At 47.2% G+C, this 21,330-nt stretch overlaps 1 protein-coding gene across 7 annotated transcripts in view; it reads left to right on the forward strand.

The window, feature by feature from the left end:
• The window catches only part of LOC137521026 (uncharacterized), a 299,753-nt gene that overhangs the window by 60,764 nt on the left and 217,659 nt on the right, over positions 1–21,330 (forward strand). For all 7 annotated transcript variants that reach the window (XM_068239741.1, XM_068239745.1, XM_068239743.1 and 4 more), the window contains exons 9-10: positions 6,308–6,328; positions 8,915–8,965. In XM_068239741.1, coding sequence (XP_068095842.1) covers positions 6,308–6,328; positions 8,915–8,965 — 72 coding nt within the window. The remainder of the gene's footprint in view (positions 1–6,307; positions 6,329–8,914; positions 8,966–21,330) is intronic.

Raw genomic sequence — 21,330 nt, forward strand, 5'->3', positions numbered from 1 at the left:
CCCGGGCAGAGTGAACGCAGAGTGTAGTAGCGACTGAGTCAGGAGGACAAAGCGGCTGGTCAGTTCAGCAGCACAGAAGGACCATGGCAACTCACTGGTAGTAGTACCACAGTGTAATAGTGCTGCCCCAAAAATTTGATGCGTCCGGTGACCCGGGCAGAGTGAATGCAGAGTGTAGTAGCGACTGAGTCAGGAGGACAAAGTGGCTGGTCAGTTCAGCAGCACAGAAGGACCATGGCATCTCACTGGTAGTAGTACCACAGTGTAATAGTGCTGCCCCAAAAATTAGATGCATCCGGTGACCCGGGCAGAGTGAACGCAAAGTGTAGTAGCGACCGAGTCAGGAGGACAAAGCGGCCGGTCAGTTCAGCAGCACAGAAGGACCATGGCAACTCACTGGTAGTAGTACCACAGTGTAATTGTGCTGCCCCAAAAATTTGATGCGTCCGGTGACCCAGGCAGAGTGAACGCAGAGTGTAGTAGCGACTGAGTCAGGAGGACAAAGCGGCCGGTCTGTTCAAAGGCAGGCATGGTTAACACATTGCAGCAGCCACTTCATGTCCCCCTGTGTCCGACAATAGGGGCCAGGAACTCACCTTCCACCCAAGCCTGGCTGATTTTCAGGAAGATGAGTTTGTCCACAGAGGCGTGGGAGAGCCGAGAGCGCTTCTCGGTGACCACGCCACCGGCAGCACTGAAGCATCTCTCGGAGAGGACACTGGAAGGGGGGCAGGACAGGAGTTCCAGGGCATACTGGGCAAGCTCCCTCCAGATGTCCAGTCTCTTAACCCAGTACTCCAAGGGGTCCACGGGGCTGTCAGTGTCATTGAGCCCGCTGAAAGACCCCATGTAGTCAGCCACCATACTGGTCAGTCGTTGCTGGTGCTGGTTGGAGGTGGATGCTGTGGCTGGCACCTCTGCTCTGGGCTGCTGCACTGCATACAGGCTCTTGCTTAGGCTCTTCAGGTCTCTGGGGCGCCAGTTGCTGCTGGTGGTGGTGGTTGTTGCGCTGCTGGTGGTGAAGTCAGGCACCTGTTGCTGGGTTGGCAGAGCAGTTACAGTAGGGGTGGAAGACTGGGGGAATGCTTCCAGTAGTCTACGCACAAGGGCCCCCTGCAACTCCCTTGTGCGTGCTCGATGGTGGATGGCATCATGAACTCTCCCAGCTTCCCCTTCAGACGTGGGTCCAGCATCAAGGTGATCCAGATGTCCTCCCTTGAATGCATCTGGATCACCCGGGGGTCCCTGCGAAGGCAGCGCAACATGTGCACACCCATGGGAAACAAGTGGGCATTGGCAACAACATCTTCATCGGCCTGGTTGTCCCATATCACATGCCTGTCCTCTTCCTGTGCCATGTCATCCTCCCCAGCCGCCATCCCTGTACAACGCCAGCAGCACTCTGCTCCTCCTCCTCAGCATTCAGGTTAGGGACCTCCAACTCCTCCACCTCCTCCACTACCTGTGAGCCCTCCTGTGAGCTGGACTGTGCTGCCATCTGCTCCTGATCCAGCTGTCTCAGGGTTGCCTCCCCATGCTCAATCAAGTTGCACATTGCCCGGTCCAGCAGGCAAACCATGGGCACCCACTGACACACAGAGGCCTGCTCCTCGCTGACCATCTTGGTTGCCTCAAGGGATTCAACACCAGGCATATTTGCTGCATCAGTGTCCACTGAGTTGCAGTGATGATGGGGACTTGCTGGTTGCTGGGGACACTTGGGTCTAGCATGTAGCCCCTAAGAGCCAGCCTGTGCTGACACAGCCGCTCCAACATGGCCAGAGTTGAATTCCAGCAAATTGGCATATCTATAATCAGGTGGTGTGGCTTTCCATATTGCTGCTGTAAGGTGGACAGGATTGCAGAGGCAGTGGCTGAGTGGCGGAAAAAGCGTACAACCTCCCGGGCATCTTGCAGCAGGTACTTCATCCCCTGGTAGGTGCACAGGAAGCGCTGCACCACAAGATTCAGCACATGGGCCAAGTAGGGGATGTGCTGGAGGTTTCCCTGCGGCCACCAGGTTGGCCCTGTTATCGGCTGCCACATACCTACTTCCAGGCCTCTGCGGGTCAGCCACCTCCGCTCCTGCTTCCTGAGGGTGGCCAGGACATTGGTGGCCATAAGCTTCTCCTTCCCCAGGGTCACCAATTTTAGCAGCGCTTGGCAGTGCCGAGGCTTGGCGCTGCTGCTGCCGAGGCGGGCTTGCTTTCTGGGTGTGGAGGAAGTGGGATGAGAGGAGCCTGCTGCATCCCCCCTGATCCCGCATGGTGGCACCACTAACTGGGCTGCTGTGCTCTTGTCCTCCCTCCCTTCCACCAGTGTCACCCAGTGGGCCGTGAAGGACAGGTAGCGACCTGTCCCAAATCGGCTATTCCACGAGTCCATGGTGACGTGGACCCGCTCCCCCAAAGAGTAGTCTAGCGAACGGGCCACGTTTTCCACCACAAACTTGTGGAGTGCTGGAATGGCAATCCTGCTAAAATAGTGGCGACTGGGGATTTGCCACTCGGGATGCCAAATTGGAGAAGCGTCCGCATAACGCTCCCCTCCTGCATCAGGGAGTAGGGAAGGAGCTGTGATGCCATGGCCCGGGCAGCAAAGCCATTTAGTTTCTGGATGCGCCTGTGGCTAGGAGGCAAGGGCTTGGTCAGACCCTGAAAGGTGTCGATCAGCAGGGTCTGACGACGATGTGATGCAGGGGAGACAGAAGAGAGAGACGACTGGCTGCCAGCCTCAATGTCTGTGTCCAGAGTAGCCGAAGTGGAATAGCGCTTGCGTGCTACTGCTGCTGCGGCGGGGGATTCACGACCCTGAGGGAGGGATGATGCTGCTGCGGTGGTGGGCCTTGTGCTCTCAGCACTCCCTGCTTGCAGTGCCTGCATCCTCTTGAAATCCTCATACTGATGGCAGTGGCGGCTCTTCAGGTGGCCCTGGAGGAATGAGGTACCCATCTTGGACATATTTTTCACACGGCTTAATTTTTTGCTGCATAACTTACACACCGCATATTTTTTGTCCTGGCTTGACACCTCAAAATAGTTCCATACCGGTGACTTCAATTTACTGTGGCCCTGTTCGCTACTGCTAGCAGAGGGTGCAGCGGAACAATCTGTGCTAGTTGGGGGTTGCATAATGGTGGTGCCAGCTGGAACAGTGTCCTGTCTACTTCCTCCACACCCACTGCTGCACCTGCCCCTACCTGACATATGGCGATATCCTTGCCTAGGCCTAGATGACTCGTCATCCTGCTCCGACCATTCTTCCCCGGACTCAGACATACGGAGGGTCCACAATGTCATCATCATCATCATTGTCATCATCAAAATGAAGCTCTTCCTCTGACTCCCCCACCTCCTCTTCTGCCCCTACATCCCCAGACACAGACCCCTCTTCATCAACATCAACCAATAACAGTTGTGATTGTAGCCCCAGCTCAATCTCTGCCATATCAGTCCCCAGTATGTCCTGAGCTTCATCCATCAGTATGTTCCCAGATGCCGGACTGAGGGACAGAACGCTGTCATCCTGGGAGGGCTGCTGACCACTGGGTGCTGGGGTGGATGTCACATCAAGCGTGGGGCGTTGGCTGCTGCAGCTGCTGCTCAGAGTGCTGCTTACAGCAGAGGTCTGGGATGCAGTCATGATGTCCATCAATACGTCAGGTTCCATCTCCTCAACTACCACACGGGGACCAGAAACTTTAAAATATTGTGATAACGGCGTCCGCTGACTCGGCCCAGGCTGTGCTGCCCTTTCTGCTGCATCATGACCCCGTACAGCTGGGCGTCCTCTCCCTGGCCGTGGAGCAGTCCCAGAAGTAGCTGAGGCAATGGAACTCCCTTTCCTGACACCCCCATGAACCCTGCCAGACATGTTGCTAATGAATCACTGGCTAATGAGATGAATAATCCCAGTGAGCAGTGAGCACAGTACAACGTAACTGAAGGGTATCACTGGGTGATGAGATGATTAATACCAGTGAGCTGTGAGCACAGTACAACATAAGTGAAGGGTATCACTGCCAAATGAGATGATTAATACCAGTGACCAGTGAGCACCGTATAACGTAACTGAAGGGTATCACTGGGTAATGAGATGATTAATACAAGTGAGCTGTGAGCACAGTACAACATAAGTGAAGGGTATCACTGGGTAATGAGATGATTAATACCAGTGAGCAGTGAGCACAGTACAATATAAGTGAAGGCTATCACTGCCAAATGAGAGGATTAATACCAGTGACCAGTGAGCACAGTATAACGTAACTGAAGGGTATCACTGGGTAATGAGATGATTACTACCAGTGAGCAGTAAGCACAGTACAACGTAACTGAAGGGTATCACTGGGTAATGAGATGATTAATACCAGTGAGCAGTGAGAACAGTACAATGTAACTGAAGGGTATCACTGGGTAATGAGATGATTAATACAAGTGAGCTGTGAGCACAGTACAATGTAAGTGAAGGGTATCACTGGGTAATGAGATGATTAATACCAGTGAGCAGTGAGCACAGTACAACGTAAGTGAAAGGTATCACTGCCAAATGAGATGATTAATACCAGTGACCAGTGACCACAGTATAACGTAACTGAAGGGTATCACTGGGTAATGAGATGATTAATACCAGTGATCAGTGACCACAGTATAACGTAACTGAAGGGTATCACTGGGTAATGAGATGATTAATACCAGTGATCAGTGAGCACAGTACAACATAACTGAAGGGTATCACTGGGTAATGAGATGATTAATACCAGTAAGCAGTGAGCACAGTACAGGTAACTGAAGGGTATCACTGGGTAATGAGATGATTAATACCAGTGAGCTGTGAGCACAGTACAACGTAAGTAAAGGGTATCACTGGGTAATGAGATAATTAATACCAGTGAGCAGTGAGCACAGTACAACATAAGTGAAGGGTATCACTGGTTAATGAGATGATTAATACCAGTGAGCAGTGAGCACAGTACAACGTAAGTGAAGGGTATCACTGCCAAATGAGATGATTAATACCAGTGACCAGTGAGCACAGTACAACGTAACTAAAGGCAACTCGTGATCACGACCTCTCGGTGAGCACCACTAGTAATCATTAACAAGCTGTTCCCCATCCCTTTCTTGCACCTCTGACACTGTGGTTGTCCTTGGCAGGTTTTAGTGGGTCGTATTAATTATTATGTATAGAGTGCTTGGGGTGCCCGGTGTAAAACTTGCACTGGGGCCCAGAGCTCCTTAGCCAAGCCACTGATAGGGGTCGATTTACTAAAGGAAATAGTGCAAGAAACCTTCTATTACTCACGTTATTTCCACAGTGTGCTTTAAATGTAATGCGCTGCACGGTACGCGTGCAATTAGCGACAGACAGCATATTGGGCTAATCAGAATGCACTCCTGTGTATGCACGTGCTACGCGGCTAATAGCACACGTAGCATGCAGCGCAATACATTTAAAGCACGCTGTGGAAATAGCGTGAGTAACAGGAGGTTACTCGCGCTATTTCCTTTTGTGAAACAACCCCATATGGGCTAGGCCCATCACCGCCGCCACCTGCTAGTGCACGTGCGAGCGCCCCCTTTAGACGTGCTAACCAGGGTGCTATGTAGGTTAGCACTGGATTTCTCAATCAGATCGCGAACTAAGTTTACGCGCGCAAAGTTTTACGCGCGCAAAGTCCTATGCGCGCGCTAAGTCCCATAGGCTTTAATGGGCACTTCGCGCGGAGCGCCCTGCGCTCTGTGCAGTGCGCGCGTAAAGTTTTACGCACGAAAAGCTTGTTTAGACGTGCTAAGGGGCTTTTCACAGGCGTGCTAACAGTTAGCACCGCTTTGTGAATCAAGCCCATAGCATGCGAAAATATAGAACAGGCTATCAATTTTTTTTCACGCATACAATTTCATGCAAAAAGTTTAATGAAATGGAAACTAGCTCATTTGCAATCATATATATACAAATTTGAAAATCGCACAAGTAGAAACCTAGCCTTATGTGTGGTGAATTTTGCACTTGCAAGTCCTCACTTCGCACTTCCGGTAATGATCCGATCAACAGTCCGTCGTTGTGCACTCGCCATATTTAAACGCGCCCCAACGTTGTTCACGTATAGCTAATAGCGGTCTAGGGTGTGTATGGAGATTTAAATGACTGTGTTCATTGTGCAAGATAATAAAGAGCTAAACATTTCCATAACATAGGTATTTGTAATTCTTAATTCACGCTTATGTCATTTTAATTTTTTTTCTGTAACTGTTTATGAAGGTTCATGCAATTTAATCATGCGTCATCATTTTTAAATTTTGTCTTTCAGATTTTAAAAAGTTCTGTAAAGGTAAAGCTAACCATTTAAATATTTCTACTTTATTTCTATTTTAATGCCCCGCCGTCTGCTTAACTATTGATCAATTTTGGAATGTTTATTGATGAACAGTGTGATTGGAAATTTTGGAAAATCTCTGTGCAAATGAGGAGGGACAGAATTTGCAAGAGATCGATGGCCACAAAATGTTGGCCTGCACTGAGGGCCTGCCTGAGCCCACAAACACAGTTGTGTCTTCTTTTCAGCAACACATATGCGCAGTGATTCACTGCTGAATGGCCACGCATGATTTGCTGCATTTCGGGGCGCTTCAGCCCGCAATCCCATTCAGTATAGTAAATGGGATTGCAAGCCCCGCCCCCCATCGGGAGTGGCGCTCAGAGCCAAGGAGCTCTGCACTGCATGAAAATGAGCCCTTACAGATGCTGAAAAGCGGACAGAAGCGGACACAACTGCGTTAGTGGGTTTAGGCCTCTCTTCCACTTGCAACGCTGGTAACGGCGGTGGCGCACGGCTCTGCGTTGCATTGTGATTCTCCCAGATGGGCTTGCGACCCCATTCATTTGTAATCAATGGGATTGCTGCAGAAACGTACCAAAATGCATGTAACCATGCATTGCGATTCTGCTGTGAATCACAACGCATCTATGGAAACATCAGACAGTGCAGTCTATGCACTTTTGATGTCCCTGCGATCGTGCATTGTGCTGCGTTTACAAAAGCCCAGCTGAAATCGCACAGTTGGAAATGAGTCTTTAAAAAGAACTGTCGCGAAAATCTTAAAATTTAAAACATATACACATAGGAAGTACATTTTTCCCAGAGTAAAATGAGTAAAATGAGCCATACATTACTTTTCTCCTATGTTGCTGTCACTTACAGTAAGTAGTAGAAATCCGACAGAAGCGACAGGTTTTCGACTAGCCCATCTTTTCATAGGGGGGTTCTCGAGGTTTGCTTTATTTTTAAAAGCACTTAGTGAATGGTAGTTGCTCCGCCCAACTGCCAAAATAGTGTGCAGCGAGCAGGGAGGCTAGCCAGCATCTTTGTATTAATAGGGAATGTCTTTATAAAGAATAAAGGCCATGCTGAGAATCCCCCATGAAGAGATGGACTAGCCCAAAACCTGTCGGTTATGTCAGATTTCTTCTACTTACTGTAAGTGACAGTAACACAGGAGAAAAGTGATTTATGGCTCATTTTACTCTGGTAGAAATGTACTTCTTATTTGTATGTGTTTTACATTTTAAGCATTATAATGCTGGTGGTACCATTGAGGGCCTATTCACACTGGGGCGGTGTGGTGCGGCAATTTACCGCATTCCTACCGCAGGACACTGTTATTCTATGGGTTAAATCACATTGCCTGTGGTGCACCGAGCAGGAAGTCCCCTATCTACCTACGTTACCATGTGGCTCCTGCGACGACCTGCAGTGATCTGCAGCGGACTGGAAGTCATGTAAGTCTATGGCGACGCAGGTATTTTCAAAAATGGTGGCAGTGTGGCGTGCATGTGTGGAAGCATATTTTTACTATACAGTTCTGTGCACTTCCATATTTCCTAACCAGGAAGTGAGCACAAGCGAGCGTCACTTCCTGTTTGCCTGCCAGCCAGAAAAGGATTACCACGTATTAGCATGGTAATCCCCGAAGGCCTGTTTTTGGTGGTGCGGGCCGCACCACTGCTGCCAATTCGCTGTGTGATGCTTGATAGACTTCTGCTGAGATCTATCAAGACTGAGTTTACATTGTGGTATACAGTAGGAATAGATCACTATCCCATCAAATCCCAATCAGGGAGAGACCAATCACCTTGGCATATTAGGCTGAAATTGACCAGTGTATACCCAGCATAAATTTATAGCTGTGTCCCAGTCTGACAGAAGTGGGTGCATCTCTCCAGTGTGAACAGAAAACAAAAAAATCATTTTCCTCTTGTCCCAGGAGCAGGAAGTGAGGGCAACTGTCTCCACAGCTGGAACTCAGACAGCAGTAAGGCCTGGAACCCACTAGCAGTACATTACTAAGCCATTTCTGAGCAGAGCACTTGTGATTATTATGAGCTCTTGCTAATATTATGCTAAGGCTGTGATCCCACTTGAGCGATGTGAAATTTTAAAAATCACTATATCATTGCACTAGAAAGAGCATTTCAAGTCACTAGCGCTTAGAAAAGGCTGCTAGTGGGTTTGAGCCCTAAAAATCTAAAACAGATCACAACCTCCTCCCACATTATCCAAAAGTAAAATCTAATTTACTGAAATTCTGGAGTTGGGTTAAACTGTTTAGTGTAATCAGAATAATGGCGCCCATACACAGCACAATTAAAAAAATCAATTTTCTCATTTATTCGATCAAAACAATCGATTAGAGTGAAAATCGAAAATAATCTTGTTATTTTCAATCGAGTGAAAAACAAATGATTATTTCGTTTTTTCAATAAAAATCGAACAGATGGAATGATTGATCGAATTTCTCTGATCGAAAAAAAAAATGACATTTTTTTTACCGTGTATGGACACAACTGAGACAATTTTAGAGTCTGAAGTAAAAGCCACTAATTTATTCAGTCACTTAATCTTTGTTTTGTAATACAGGACTTGACAACTGACCCAGCGGGTAACATCCTACGAGAGCTCAAATGTCAGGTATGAATAATGTGATGTGGTATTACACTAAAATTTACAAACCTGTCACATGACAAATGGGACTATAATAACACTACAGCCAACAGGTGAGCAGCTGCAGTTGTCCCCAATACATTCCTGTGCAGCTGGGAAGCACCTGGCAGAGCCAGTTCTAGACTTTTTACTGCATGAGGAAAACTTGTGAGGATGCGCCCAGTGGCGTAGCTAAGGAGCTGTGGGCCCCGATGCACATATGACATTGGGGCCCCACAAGCACTCTATACATAGCAATTGATACGGGGCACCAAAACCTGCCAATGGCAGCTACAGTGTCAGAGGTGTAAGAAAGGGATGGGGAACAGTTTCTTAATGATTACTACTATTCAAAGTATCTATAGAAGTGATTATTATGAGAACAGGACCAATAGCGAGCTAATACTGCAGTTGAGGGAGGGGGAGGGCCCCCCCGGGGCCCTTCTGCCCCCGGGGCCCCTCTGGCCCAAGGGCCACGATGCAATGGCAATCTCTGCACCCCTTATTGCTATGCCCCAGTATGCGCCCCCCTTCTCCGATTTGGAATGATTGCATAGCACCCGACAATTTACTCTTCTTTATTTAATGTTCTCAGTCAGCGAGGAAGCATTTGCAACAACTTGAGGTATGACATGCTGCAGCTCAACACAATAGCACACTGGCTGGCTGGGAGTCTGTGACAAACAAACTGCTCACCTTCAGCCAGTCCATTCCTCCTCAGTCAGGCCAGCATTGCCACCTCTTCCCTTCTGCTGTGCAGGTCAAATGAAACCCTGCTGCTCTCCTGCCTCCCCTCTCCTCACTCACGGTCAGACTCCTCACACAGCACAACAAGCTGCTTTCCCCAATGATGACCTCTTCACCTCGCAATCCTCTCGCTTTTCTTCCTACTATGACTGCATGCTGCAAGTGTAAACACACAGTACAAACATGCTGCTCCTGTAATCTCTGCACCTGATGCAAATGTTTCACCTTGCTTCTCGAGAGAGCCGGCTCTGGCCCCTGTATATCTTGGGGATAGCTTTACAAGAAGGTGTTTATCATTGTACAGATCTTAGATATCTGTCACCTGAAATGATCTTCCAAATGATCTTCTGGATAGCAGTATGCCGGGGAGATGTTAGCAGGTTGCTGAAGGACTAAAGAAGAATTTCACAATTTACTAAATAATAAGTGCCTCTGCCCAAAATAATTATGCAAGGTAACATTTCAACAGTATGCTAAGTCCTATAGTAATGTGTCTTTAACTTCATCCGGACCTTGCTAATTATTTATTTATTTTCTGGTTGGACTTGATGGACGAATGTCTTTTTTCAATCAAACTATGTAGCTATGTAAATCTATGCCCTGTTTGAGTGCTGTTATTCCTGCCAGAGCATAGATTTTAATCTGTTCATGCCGTCACTGCAGCCCACTTGCTCTGTTGTCAAAGTGACAGCAGAGCTTCCGTATCTTGGTCAGGGGCAGATTATTTATAGGCTTCTGACCTTGTAATTACAGTGAGCCAATCCCAGTAATCACATGTCTAAACAGGGAATGGACAGCTCTGGTCCTTACGGGGCCAGAACCATCCAGTCCCGAAAAAGGGCTGTAATGCTGGGGGGTCATGCTTTCTGACCACCCACCGCAACAAGGCTAAGTATCTGGATAACAGATGGACACAGAAGTAATGAACAAGGGAGCAAGATTGCCCAGAGCAACTGCAGCTCTGGGCCACCTATCAGGCTAGATGCTATGTGATACAATACACAACAGACGTAGTCGGTAACAGGCTTGGGTCATACACGTTAATTCAGATGTCAGTCGTATTGGTAGGATTAGGCAGATTCGTAGTCGAGAAGCGGGCAAAGGTCGGTACACAATACAATATTACAATACAGATGTAAGTACATATAGTATCATGCTGATGCGCAATATATGAAATGTAGCTCTCAAATAACTCAATAGCTAAAGCACAAGTAATAACAGTTAACAAGACAGACAACAGACAGACAGACAGACGGAATACTCAGCCAATCTAGTCGTTGTCACAGCGACGGCAACATTCACACTGAGATAGACAAGACTAACAGGTAGGAGCAAACTAAAGGCAACTGCTGCTATAGTTCATCCTCAAGAACAAGGCTAGAAGGAATACTACCAGTCACCAACGTGGTGCTGGCAGAATCTAACTATCAGGATCAGAAGGACTTCACTGACCCCCGCAGGTCTGCAAACGTCCAGCAGACATGACAATACAGAGCAAGACATGACCAAGACAGTCGTGAACAATACATTTACAATAACAACTTTCACAACATAGACCCAACGACAACTCAGAGAGCTGAACGCTATGTCGGGCGGGGTATGAAATGGGAGGCAGACTTTTATGCTGGGGCGGGCATAGGTGGAGATATGCACTGATAGATGGGTGTAGAGGCAGAGCTGCAGCTGAAAGCTCTGCCTCTCACGGAAGCACACAGGGCAGCAAAATCCATGACCAAGACAGTCGTGGATTTTGCGACAGGGAGTTAGGGGAGATTTAGTTAGATTTCAGCCTCGGGGATGTGGCGTTTTAGTTAGGGCAATCATGTTAAAGACATTTTTAATATAAAAACTTGATTTTAATGAGGCTTTAGTGTCTCATAAAAGAACAATTGAAAGCTTTGCCTGTGTCTAAAAATGTTTACTTTCAATGCAGTGAGCAGTACAAATTTGCTCTGCTAATCGGCAAATGTAATCATTGCCAACTAGAAGCTCTCTGCCTGGTCTCTTTACTCTCTTCCCCCTTCTTTTCTCCTGAAGTGATTCAGCCATTTCCTATTTCACATAAGTTCAGATTTCTGCCAATGCCAATTTCCGATTTTCCCTTTTTCCAATTTCTGAGGAGTATTTTATTTGTCATTTTTTTGCAATCGAGAATGCAGCAGACGCTACAATTAATTATCCTGCAAAAAGCACCAGGGATGTTTATGGGGAATTAGATGAGCTCCTAATTGTATATTTATGTATGTGCCTGTTTGAGTCCTTGAGATATATCATATTCCTTAGCAGGCTTGCTCAAATCCGAATTCGGGAGACATCTGGATAGTTCTACCCGGATATCTCCCAGTAAAGCTGTGCGGGGGGGGGTCAATCTTACCTGTATGACAACTTCTTCAGTCCGTCCCTGGCGCCTCCCACGATGCGTTCCATGGGCTGGCCATGTGACTACAAACACTTCCTCCTTCAACCCGGAAGGAGGAAGTGTTTGTAGCTACGTGACCGCCGATTGGAGCACCTCGTGCGAGGCGCCAGGGACGGACCGAAGAAGACGTCATACAGGTAAGATTGGTCCCCCCGCACAGCTTTACTGGGAGATATCCGGATAGGACTACCCGGATGTCTCCCAAATTCGTATTTGAGCAAGCCTGTTCCTTAGGCTTCTTTTCCACGAATGGCTGAACTACTGGTTTATTGAGCAGTTCAGCCACCCAGCTGCCCACCACAAGTGCCACTTGGCTGCAAATACATGCAGCCGAATGGGAGCATTCAGTAACACTGCGCTTGCCATGTTTGTTATGCGGCAGCAAAAGAACATTGGAAGCCATTACATGGGGAAGCTTTCTGTCCACCACCTGTGCCGAGTGCAAGCAAGCACCCGGATGGTGGGTGGGACCAGCTGACAGGAGGTGAATTCACCACTTCATCTGCTTGTAGAAAAGTGGACTCAGAGGCCTGATTCTGTAATAGCATATTCTATTAAAGGGTACCTGACCTGACATGTGACGTGATGAGATAAACGTATATAGACAGTGCCATTCCTGCACATAACTGTTAATATTTTTTTTTCTCACTGAACAAGTTAAGCTTTCATGTATGCAAATGGCAGTAACTAGTCAGACTCATCCAGGGTTTCCTAGAACCCCGGGGTTCCTTGAGTACTCTGCAGTGGTTCCTTGTCATTTCCCCCCCCATCATGGGGGAAGTAGGATAGAGCATACTAAAATAGAGATACTGCAAAAAGAAGCACTAAATTGGAGGTCAGAATATTAATGAGCACACACACACATATATAGACTAAGGGGCACTGAAATAGGGGGGTAGTGAAATAAATGGCCACAACTACTTTTGAAGTCCATGCCCAGGGCCGGCCCGCCCATGAGGCGGGGTGAGGCGGGTTCCTCAGGCGGCAGGAAGTGGAGGGGCGGCACCAGATGACGTGGCTGTGATAGCGGGGGGAGCCAGAGCCGCGGTGAGGGCAGCCCGACCTCTCCCCGGGCCGCCCTCCATGCTCCCCCCCTCGGACTGCAGGCAGCAGAGTTAGCGCGCAGGGAAGCGCTGTAGTACACAGCTGTTACTCACCTCCCTGGATCCGATCGCCGCTCCCGCCCTGCTGGTCTCCTCTCTGCCTAGCCGGCTGATACACACGCGGCTGCTTCCTGTGTAAACAGGAAGCAGCGTGTGTATCAGCAGCGGCTACATTGCAGAGAGGAGACCAGCAGGACGGGAGCGGCGATCGGATCCAGGGAGGTGAGTAACAGCTGTGTACAGCAGCGCTTCCCTGCGTGCTAACTCTGCTGCCTGCAGTCCGAGGGGGAAGCATGGAGAGCGGCCCGGGGAGAGGGAGGGAGAGGTCGGGCTGCCCTCACCGCGGCTCCGGCTCCCCCCTCCGCCATTATGAGGGGGCACCTACCTACTTAACCTATACTGGGCAAGCTACCTATCTATCCTATACTGGGAGGCACCCACCTAATCTAACCTGTTTTGGGGGCAGCTACCTATCTATCCTATACTGGGGGGCACCTACCTAATCTAACCTGTACTGGGGGCAGCTACCTATCTATCCTATACTGGGGGGCACCTACCTAATCTAACCTGTACTGGGGGGCAGCTACCTATCTAAAGTATACTGGGGGGCAGCTACCTATCTAACCTATACTGGGGGCAGCTACCTATCTAACCTATGCTGGAGGGCTGCTACCTGTCTAACCTATGCTGGGGGCAGCTACCTATCTAATCTATACTGGGGGCACCTACCTAATCTAACCTGTACTGGGGGCACCTACCTAATCTAACATATACTGAAGGGCAGCTACCTATCTAACCTATACTGGGGGCACTTATCTAACCTGTATTGGGGGCACCTACCTACCTAGCCTATACAGGTGGCAACCATACTGGCTACCTATACTGGGGGCACCTACCTAACTAACCTATACTGGGGGTACCTACCTATCTAACCTATGCTGGGGGCAACTATACTGGCTACCTATATTGGAGGCACCTACCTAGCTAACCTGTACTGGGGGCACCTACTTATCTAACTTATACGGGGGGGGGGGGGGGCTTGCCTATCTAACATACTGGGGGCAACTATACTGGCTACCTATACTGGAGGCAACTACCTGGCTAACCTATACTGGGGGCAACTTTACTGGCTCACCCATGCCTGGCCACCTATACTCGGGGGGGACCTATAGCTGGCTACCTATACCGGGGGGGGGGGCGCAATTTTTACACCCTCGCCCTGGGTGCATTTTAGCCTAGAAACTGCACTGTTGCCGCCGGCCTCAGAGTCCGACGACTCCGAGCTCTGCAGCCTCTCCTGTCTCTTTCAAGGCTGCACGCTAGTGACGCTGCCTAGTGCCTAAGCCTGCTGATTTGATGGCGGCGGCAGCCGCCCGCTCTGCTGCCCTGGCTGCGGCTGATTGTCACGGTCAGTCACTGAGCAGCGAGCGCCGCCGACGTGACCGTGACGATGATGAGGCTGGCTGGCTGCCGCCGGCCGCCGCTCACTGGCCCAGCGCGAGATCCCTCAGATCCGAGATGGAGCATGCCCGCCGCAGACCGCAGCCGTCTGTCCCCTGCCAGTGCAGGATACATGCTGGATGCGGATGCATGCCCTTCGCCGCCGCCAGACCCGGAGGGAGACCCAATCCCTGGTGAGTCAGTCACTCACTTTGCTGCGTCACTCAGGCTTTCCTTCACGGACACGGTCGGTTGTGTGGGGGATGTAATGTTATGTAGAAATATTGGGGGGGGGGGGGCGCCTTTACGATCTTTGCCTCAGGCAGCAGAAAGTCCAGGACCGGCCCTGTCCATGCCTCTTGCAAAATAAATGCAGGGGTTCCTTGAGATCCAAAAACTATTTGCAGGGGTTATAAAGGAAGAAAAATAAGTCTGCGCTAAGGAAAAAGAAAACACAATTCAAATAACGTGGTGCGCTTTAACTATTGTACTGTCATATACACAAATTGTCCAGAAAATTGATGTTAATAAGCGCTCATAGGCTAAGATAAAGTTCAGTCTCATAAATCACCACTCCAGAAGTCTTCAAAAAACCCGCTGTAAAGTAGATCATATATAGATCCAGGACACAAGACCACCTCCGCAATATCCAGCCAACACGTCATATGAAAAAAGAGATACAGGACATAGCGTAATCCAGTAGTACATTGAATGCCCGTCACCTCTAAAGTGCACACTATCCCAGCACCTGGTGCAGTAACACACTCCCCCTGTGTGTCCGCACTCACCCAGTTAGCCTCCAATCGATCCGGAGGTATGGATATACAGGCAATGCGGGGATCAATGAGCCACGTTGTAGATCTAAAACTCAAAGAAGGCTCCAATAGTGTAAAACCATTTAATAAAAAAGTTTAAAATTTCAAGGATACACTCACAAGGATCCGTAGGTTATGCGCATATAGCAGATAGCTTGAAGCGGTCCCGGATAGCCGCTGCTGCGTATGCCGCCTTGCCTCCTTGCGTCTCCTCACTACTGCCGGTCACGTGATGCGTAGCTCCGCCCTACGCGTTTCGTCATAGGAATGACTCATCAGGGGCTGACGCATCACTCACATGCCGGCTGCTATATCCCACACCACCTCCCTCCCCTCTTACAACAAACCCGCCTACTTTTTTAAAACAAAAAGGATACTCGGCTGCAATACACGTCAGCGCTCATCGCTGGGGGTTACAAAGTGCATATACATCCTCATAAGCCTAAACCTAATTAAAAAATTGTACATATATATAAAACAAATCAGTACCCATACAATAGGATATGATTGTCCCTAATAGATCCAAAGAGAAAGTGTCACTATTTTTATTAGGACACACATCTGATCCTGCCACTAGATGGCAGCAGATCCATCATTACAAAGTGTAAAAAATTTAGCAAAACACATCAGAATTAGAAAAAAGGTGCCAATCTTAACAACAATCATATCCTTTACACAGACATCAGTCATTGGCAATAAAACAGTTAATATCAAGGTCTATATTCAGACCACTTGGTGTAAATGTATCAAGGTTAAAAATCCATTTTGTCTCTTTTTTGGATATTTCCCTCACCCTGTTGCAACCTCTCCAGCTAGGTGACAGTTTTTCCACCGCACAAAACCGCATAGAAGCAGGATTGCACTGATGTTTAGCCTTAAAATGGGAAGAAACACTGTGTTGATCAAAACCTTTAATAATATTAGTGATATGCTCACCAATTCTCTCTTTTAGTGACCTGGTGGTGCGGCCCACATATTGTAGGCCGCAATCACACCAGATCACATAAATCACATAAGTTGAGGCGCAGCACAAAAATTGTCTAATCTTAAAAGAGCGCCCATTAGAAGATGAAATGATCTCATAAATTTTTTGTCCCTTTGCTAACCTACAACACCTACATCCACGACAGGGGAAAAACCCAGAGGTCTGCCACCCTGAGGGGCCTCCCCCTTTTGGTGGGGCCACACAGCTTGGTGCAAGTTGGTTCTTGAGGTTAGGAGCCCGTCGGTAAATAAAATTTGGCACCGATGGCAGGACACTCCCCAGAATATGATCACTCTGGAGAATGTTCCAGTGTTTACGGAAAACTTGCTCAATCCGTCGATGTTGGGCTGAAAAATCACTGAGAAAGGAGAAAGCTTTTTGATCGTCTCTCCCCCTCCTCTCAACAGAATGAACCAAATCAGACCTGTTTCTTTCCCCTATCTCCTTCTGAACCTCATTGAGCCAATCCCTATTATATCCTTTCTCCACAAATTTAGAAACCAGACTATCAGATTGCGCATAGTAATCACTTAAATCCGAGCAATTTCTCCTAACCCGGGTGAATTGCCCCTTGGGGACCCCTTTGAGCCACTGCGGATGGTGACAACTATCCGTATCAATAAATGAGTTACGGTCCGTGGGTTTAAAGTGACATCTCGTCTTAAAACCCTCACCATCCCGGGAGATGTTTAGATCCAGGAAGTTGATACTTACCTGACTGCATTCTGCTGTAAGCTGGATATTCGATCTCAAATTATTTAAATTCTCCACAAATGCACGAAAACTTACCTCATCACCTCGCCATATAATTAGCAGGTCATCTATGTACCTTTTCCAACATAGTACATTAGGTCCACCCAGCTCAATAGCCTCTTCCTCCCACAGTGACATGTATATATTTGCTAGGCTTGGTGCATACGATGCCCCCATTGCGCATCCAAAGATCTGTTGGAAGAACTGGTCGTTGTGCCAAAAGTAATTGTGTTTTAAAGAAAAATCAAGCAGGGATAGAATGAATTCCATCATTCTGCCCGGGACGTCGGTATACCGGCAAAAAATGGTCCTTACAGCTTCAATACCCTCTTCATGTGGGATATTGGTATATAAAGAACCTACGTCGGCCGTCGCCAGTAAAACTTCTCCCTCGAATTTCAGATCTTCCAACAGTTGGATAGTATTTTTAGTGTCCTTCAGGACACATGGTAAGGAAGGGATAATGGGCTGCAAGAATCCATCAATAAACTGACCCACCCTGTGAGTGATAGACCCCACCCCACTCAGGATCGGCCTTCCCGGGGGGTTCACCATATCCTTATGGATTTTGGGTAATTGATATAGAACTGGTATACGTGGAGCAGATGGAACCAGGAAATCACTTTCTTTCTTACTAAGTAACCCCATCAGTAATCCCTCATCAACCAACAAAGCCAACTCACGTTTGTACTGTGAAGTGGGGTCACCTGGTAATTTCCGATAAGTATGTTCATCAAACACAAGTCTATTAAGTTCCTCAAAATACTGATCCTTACGTAATACCACCACCCCTCCCCCCTTATCCGCAGCTCGAATCACAAGGTCTTTTTCCTTCAGGAGGCCATCAATGACAGAACTATCAGAATTTATTCGCTTAACATCCAAACGTTTCAGATCTCGTATGACCTGCTCCCTAAAATTATCAACAGCATTATGTGGAGAATTATCCTGTGGGTTAAAGATTGAAGCATTTTTGAACATCACCTTAGTCTGAGGCACAGCAGGATTAGCCCTATTATTAGGACCTTCTCTCTGCAGAAAGTATTTTTTAATATTCAATTTCCTAGTATAGCGGTGGACATCGATAAATGTATCAAATTTATTCAAATTATTACTCGGTGCAAATTTCAACCCCCGATCCAGCAACTTCATCTCTTGATTACTGAGATCTATACCACTAAGATTAAAAATACCAGCTCCTACTACTGCCTTCTTCTTTTGTTCCCGCCTGCCTGCTCTCCTCCCCCTTCTGCACCTCTTTTTCTTAGTCCGGGAGATTGGTCCCCTAAAAAATCTTCCCCTCTCCAATCCTCTCTCCAATAGCGGGGACCCGGGGCTAAAAAATGCGACTGGTCAAATTTTCTCTCATCGTTAAATGGTTGAAACCTGTTATAAACTGGCACAGGTTGGTAATGGGTTTGTCTATTCCCTCTATTCCAGTGTGAACCTCTATTCTGCTGATAGAAATTATCACCTCTCCCCCTCCCTATATTCACATTCTTTATAGGTCCTGAATTCTGTCCCCGTGCTCCCTCACCACCTGGAATGTTATTCACAGTATTAGTTATTGATACTTGTTCAACAGCAACTTCTTGTTGGCCACTCTTATTGGCTTTTTCAGAAAGTCGCTTTTGGACAATCGGTTGCCATTTGTATGCTATCTTCTTCTTATGGGCCTCATTATCACGTGCAAATTTTCTTTGTTTATCAGCTATGATATTTTTCTCAGCAACTGCCAAACTATCTTGAATTTTTTTAGTACGTGCAATATATTGCTCAGTATTTTTATAGGGTTCAATTTTTGTTCTAATCCCCTCAATTTCTGACCCCAATCTTTCCAGTCTACCCGTTTTTCTTTTTATTAGGAGATCCATCAAACCTAATCCACTTCTATTAAAATATTCTTCCCATTCTACAGTGTTTTCTTCTGTGTCTTCCCCATCATCTGGGGTAATATCCCACCTCAGTTTTTTTGGGACTATCCCCTCCTTCTTATATTTTTGGAGAGTAGCAATATCCCACCATGTCTGCTGTTCTTTATTCATAGTATTATGTAAATTCTTAAAATCACTTTCTAAATCAATCACACCAGGAGCCGTAGCTTTAAAGATCTCATCAAGGTCATGTGACCTCCTATTCCTACTTTCGAATAAATCCATTGCAGCAAACTATACAATGACAAAGCAAGTTATAAAGGAAGAAAAATAAGTCTGCGCTAAGGAAAAAGAAAACACAATTCAAATAACGTGGTGCGCTTTAACTATTGTACTGTCATATACACAAATTGTCCAGAAAATTGATGTTAATAAGCGCTCATAGGCTAAGATAAAGTTCAGTCTCATAAATCACCACTCCAGAAGTCTTCAAAAAACCCGCTGTAAAGTAGATCATATATAGATCCAGGACACAAGACCACCTCCGCAATATCCAGCCAACACGTCATATGAAAAAAGAGATACAGGACATAGCGTAATCCAGTAGTACATTGAATGCCCGTCACCTCTAAAGTGCACACTATCCCAGCACCTGGTGCAGTAACACACTCCCCCTGTGTGTCCGCACTCACCCAGTTAGCCTCCAATCGATCCGGAGGTATGGATATACAGGCAATGCGGGGATCAATGAGCCACGTTGTAGATCTAAAACTCAAAGAAGGCTCCAATAGTGTAAAACCATTTAATAAAAAAGTTTAAAATTTCAAGGATACACTCACAAGGATCCGTAGGTTATGCGCATATAGCAGATAGCTTGAAGCGGTCCCGGATAGCCGCTGCTGCGTATGCCGCCTTGCCTCCTTGCGTCTCCTCACTACTGCCGGTCACGTGATGCGTAGCTCCGCCCTACGCGTTTCGTCATAGGAATGACTCATCAGGGGCTGACGCATCACTCACATGCCGGCTGCTATATCCCACACCACCTCCCTCCCCTCTTACAACAAACCCGCCTACTTTTTTAAAACAAAAAGGATACTCGGCTGCAATACACGTCAGCGCTCATCGCTGGGGGTTACAAAGTGCATATACATCCTCATAAGCCTAAACCTAATTAAAAAATTGTACATATATATAAAACAAATCAGTACCCATACAATAGGATATGATTGTCCCTAATAGATCCAAAGAGAAAGTGTCACTATTTTTATTAGGACACACATCTGATCCTGCCACTAGATGGCAGCAGATCCATCATTACAAAGTGTAAAAAATTTAGCAAAACACATCAGAATTAGAAAAAAGGTGCCAATCTTAACAACAATCATATCCTTTACACAGACATCAGTCATTGGCAATAAAACAGTTAATATCAAGGTCTATATTCAGACCACTTGGTGTAAATGTATCAAGGTTAAAAATCCATTTTGTCTCTTTTTTGGATATTTCCCTCACCCTGTTGCAACCTCTCCAGCTAGGTGACAGTTTTTCCACCGCACAAAACCGCATAGAAGCAGGATTGCACTGATGTTTAGCCTTAAAATGGGAAGAAACACTGTGTTGATCAAAACCTTTAATAATATTAGTGATATGCTCACCAATTCTCTCTTTTAGTGACCTGGTGGTGCGGCCCACATATTGTAGGCCGCAATCACACCAGATCACATAAATCACATAAGTTGAGGCGCAGCACAAAAATTGTCTAATCTTAAAAGAGCGCCCATTAGAAGATGAAATGATCTCATAAATTTTTTGTCCCTTTGCTAACCTACAACACCTACATCCACGACAGGGGAAAAACCCAGAGGTCTGCCACCCTGAGGGGCCTCCCCCTTTTGGTGGGGCCACACAGCTTGGTGCAAGTTGGTTCTTGAGGTTAGGAGCCCGTCGGTAAATAAAATTTGGCACCGATGGCAGGACACTCCCCAGAATATGATCACTCTGGAGAATGTTCCAGTGTTTACGGAAAACTTGCTCAATCCGTCGATGTTGGGCTGAAAAATCACTGAGAAAGGAGAAAGCTTTTTGATCGTCTCTCCCCCTCCTCTCAACAGAATGAACCAAATCAGACCTGTTTCTTTCCCCTATCTCCTTCTGAACCTCATTGAGCCAATCCCTATTATATCCTTTCTCCACAAATTTAGAAACCAGACTATCAGA

The sequence above is a fragment of the Hyperolius riggenbachi genome, chromosome 6 (genome assembly GCF_040937935.1).
Source record: "Hyperolius riggenbachi isolate aHypRig1 chromosome 6, aHypRig1.pri, whole genome shotgun sequence".
Taxonomy (NCBI): Eukaryota; Metazoa; Chordata; class Amphibia; order Anura; family Hyperoliidae; genus Hyperolius; species Hyperolius riggenbachi.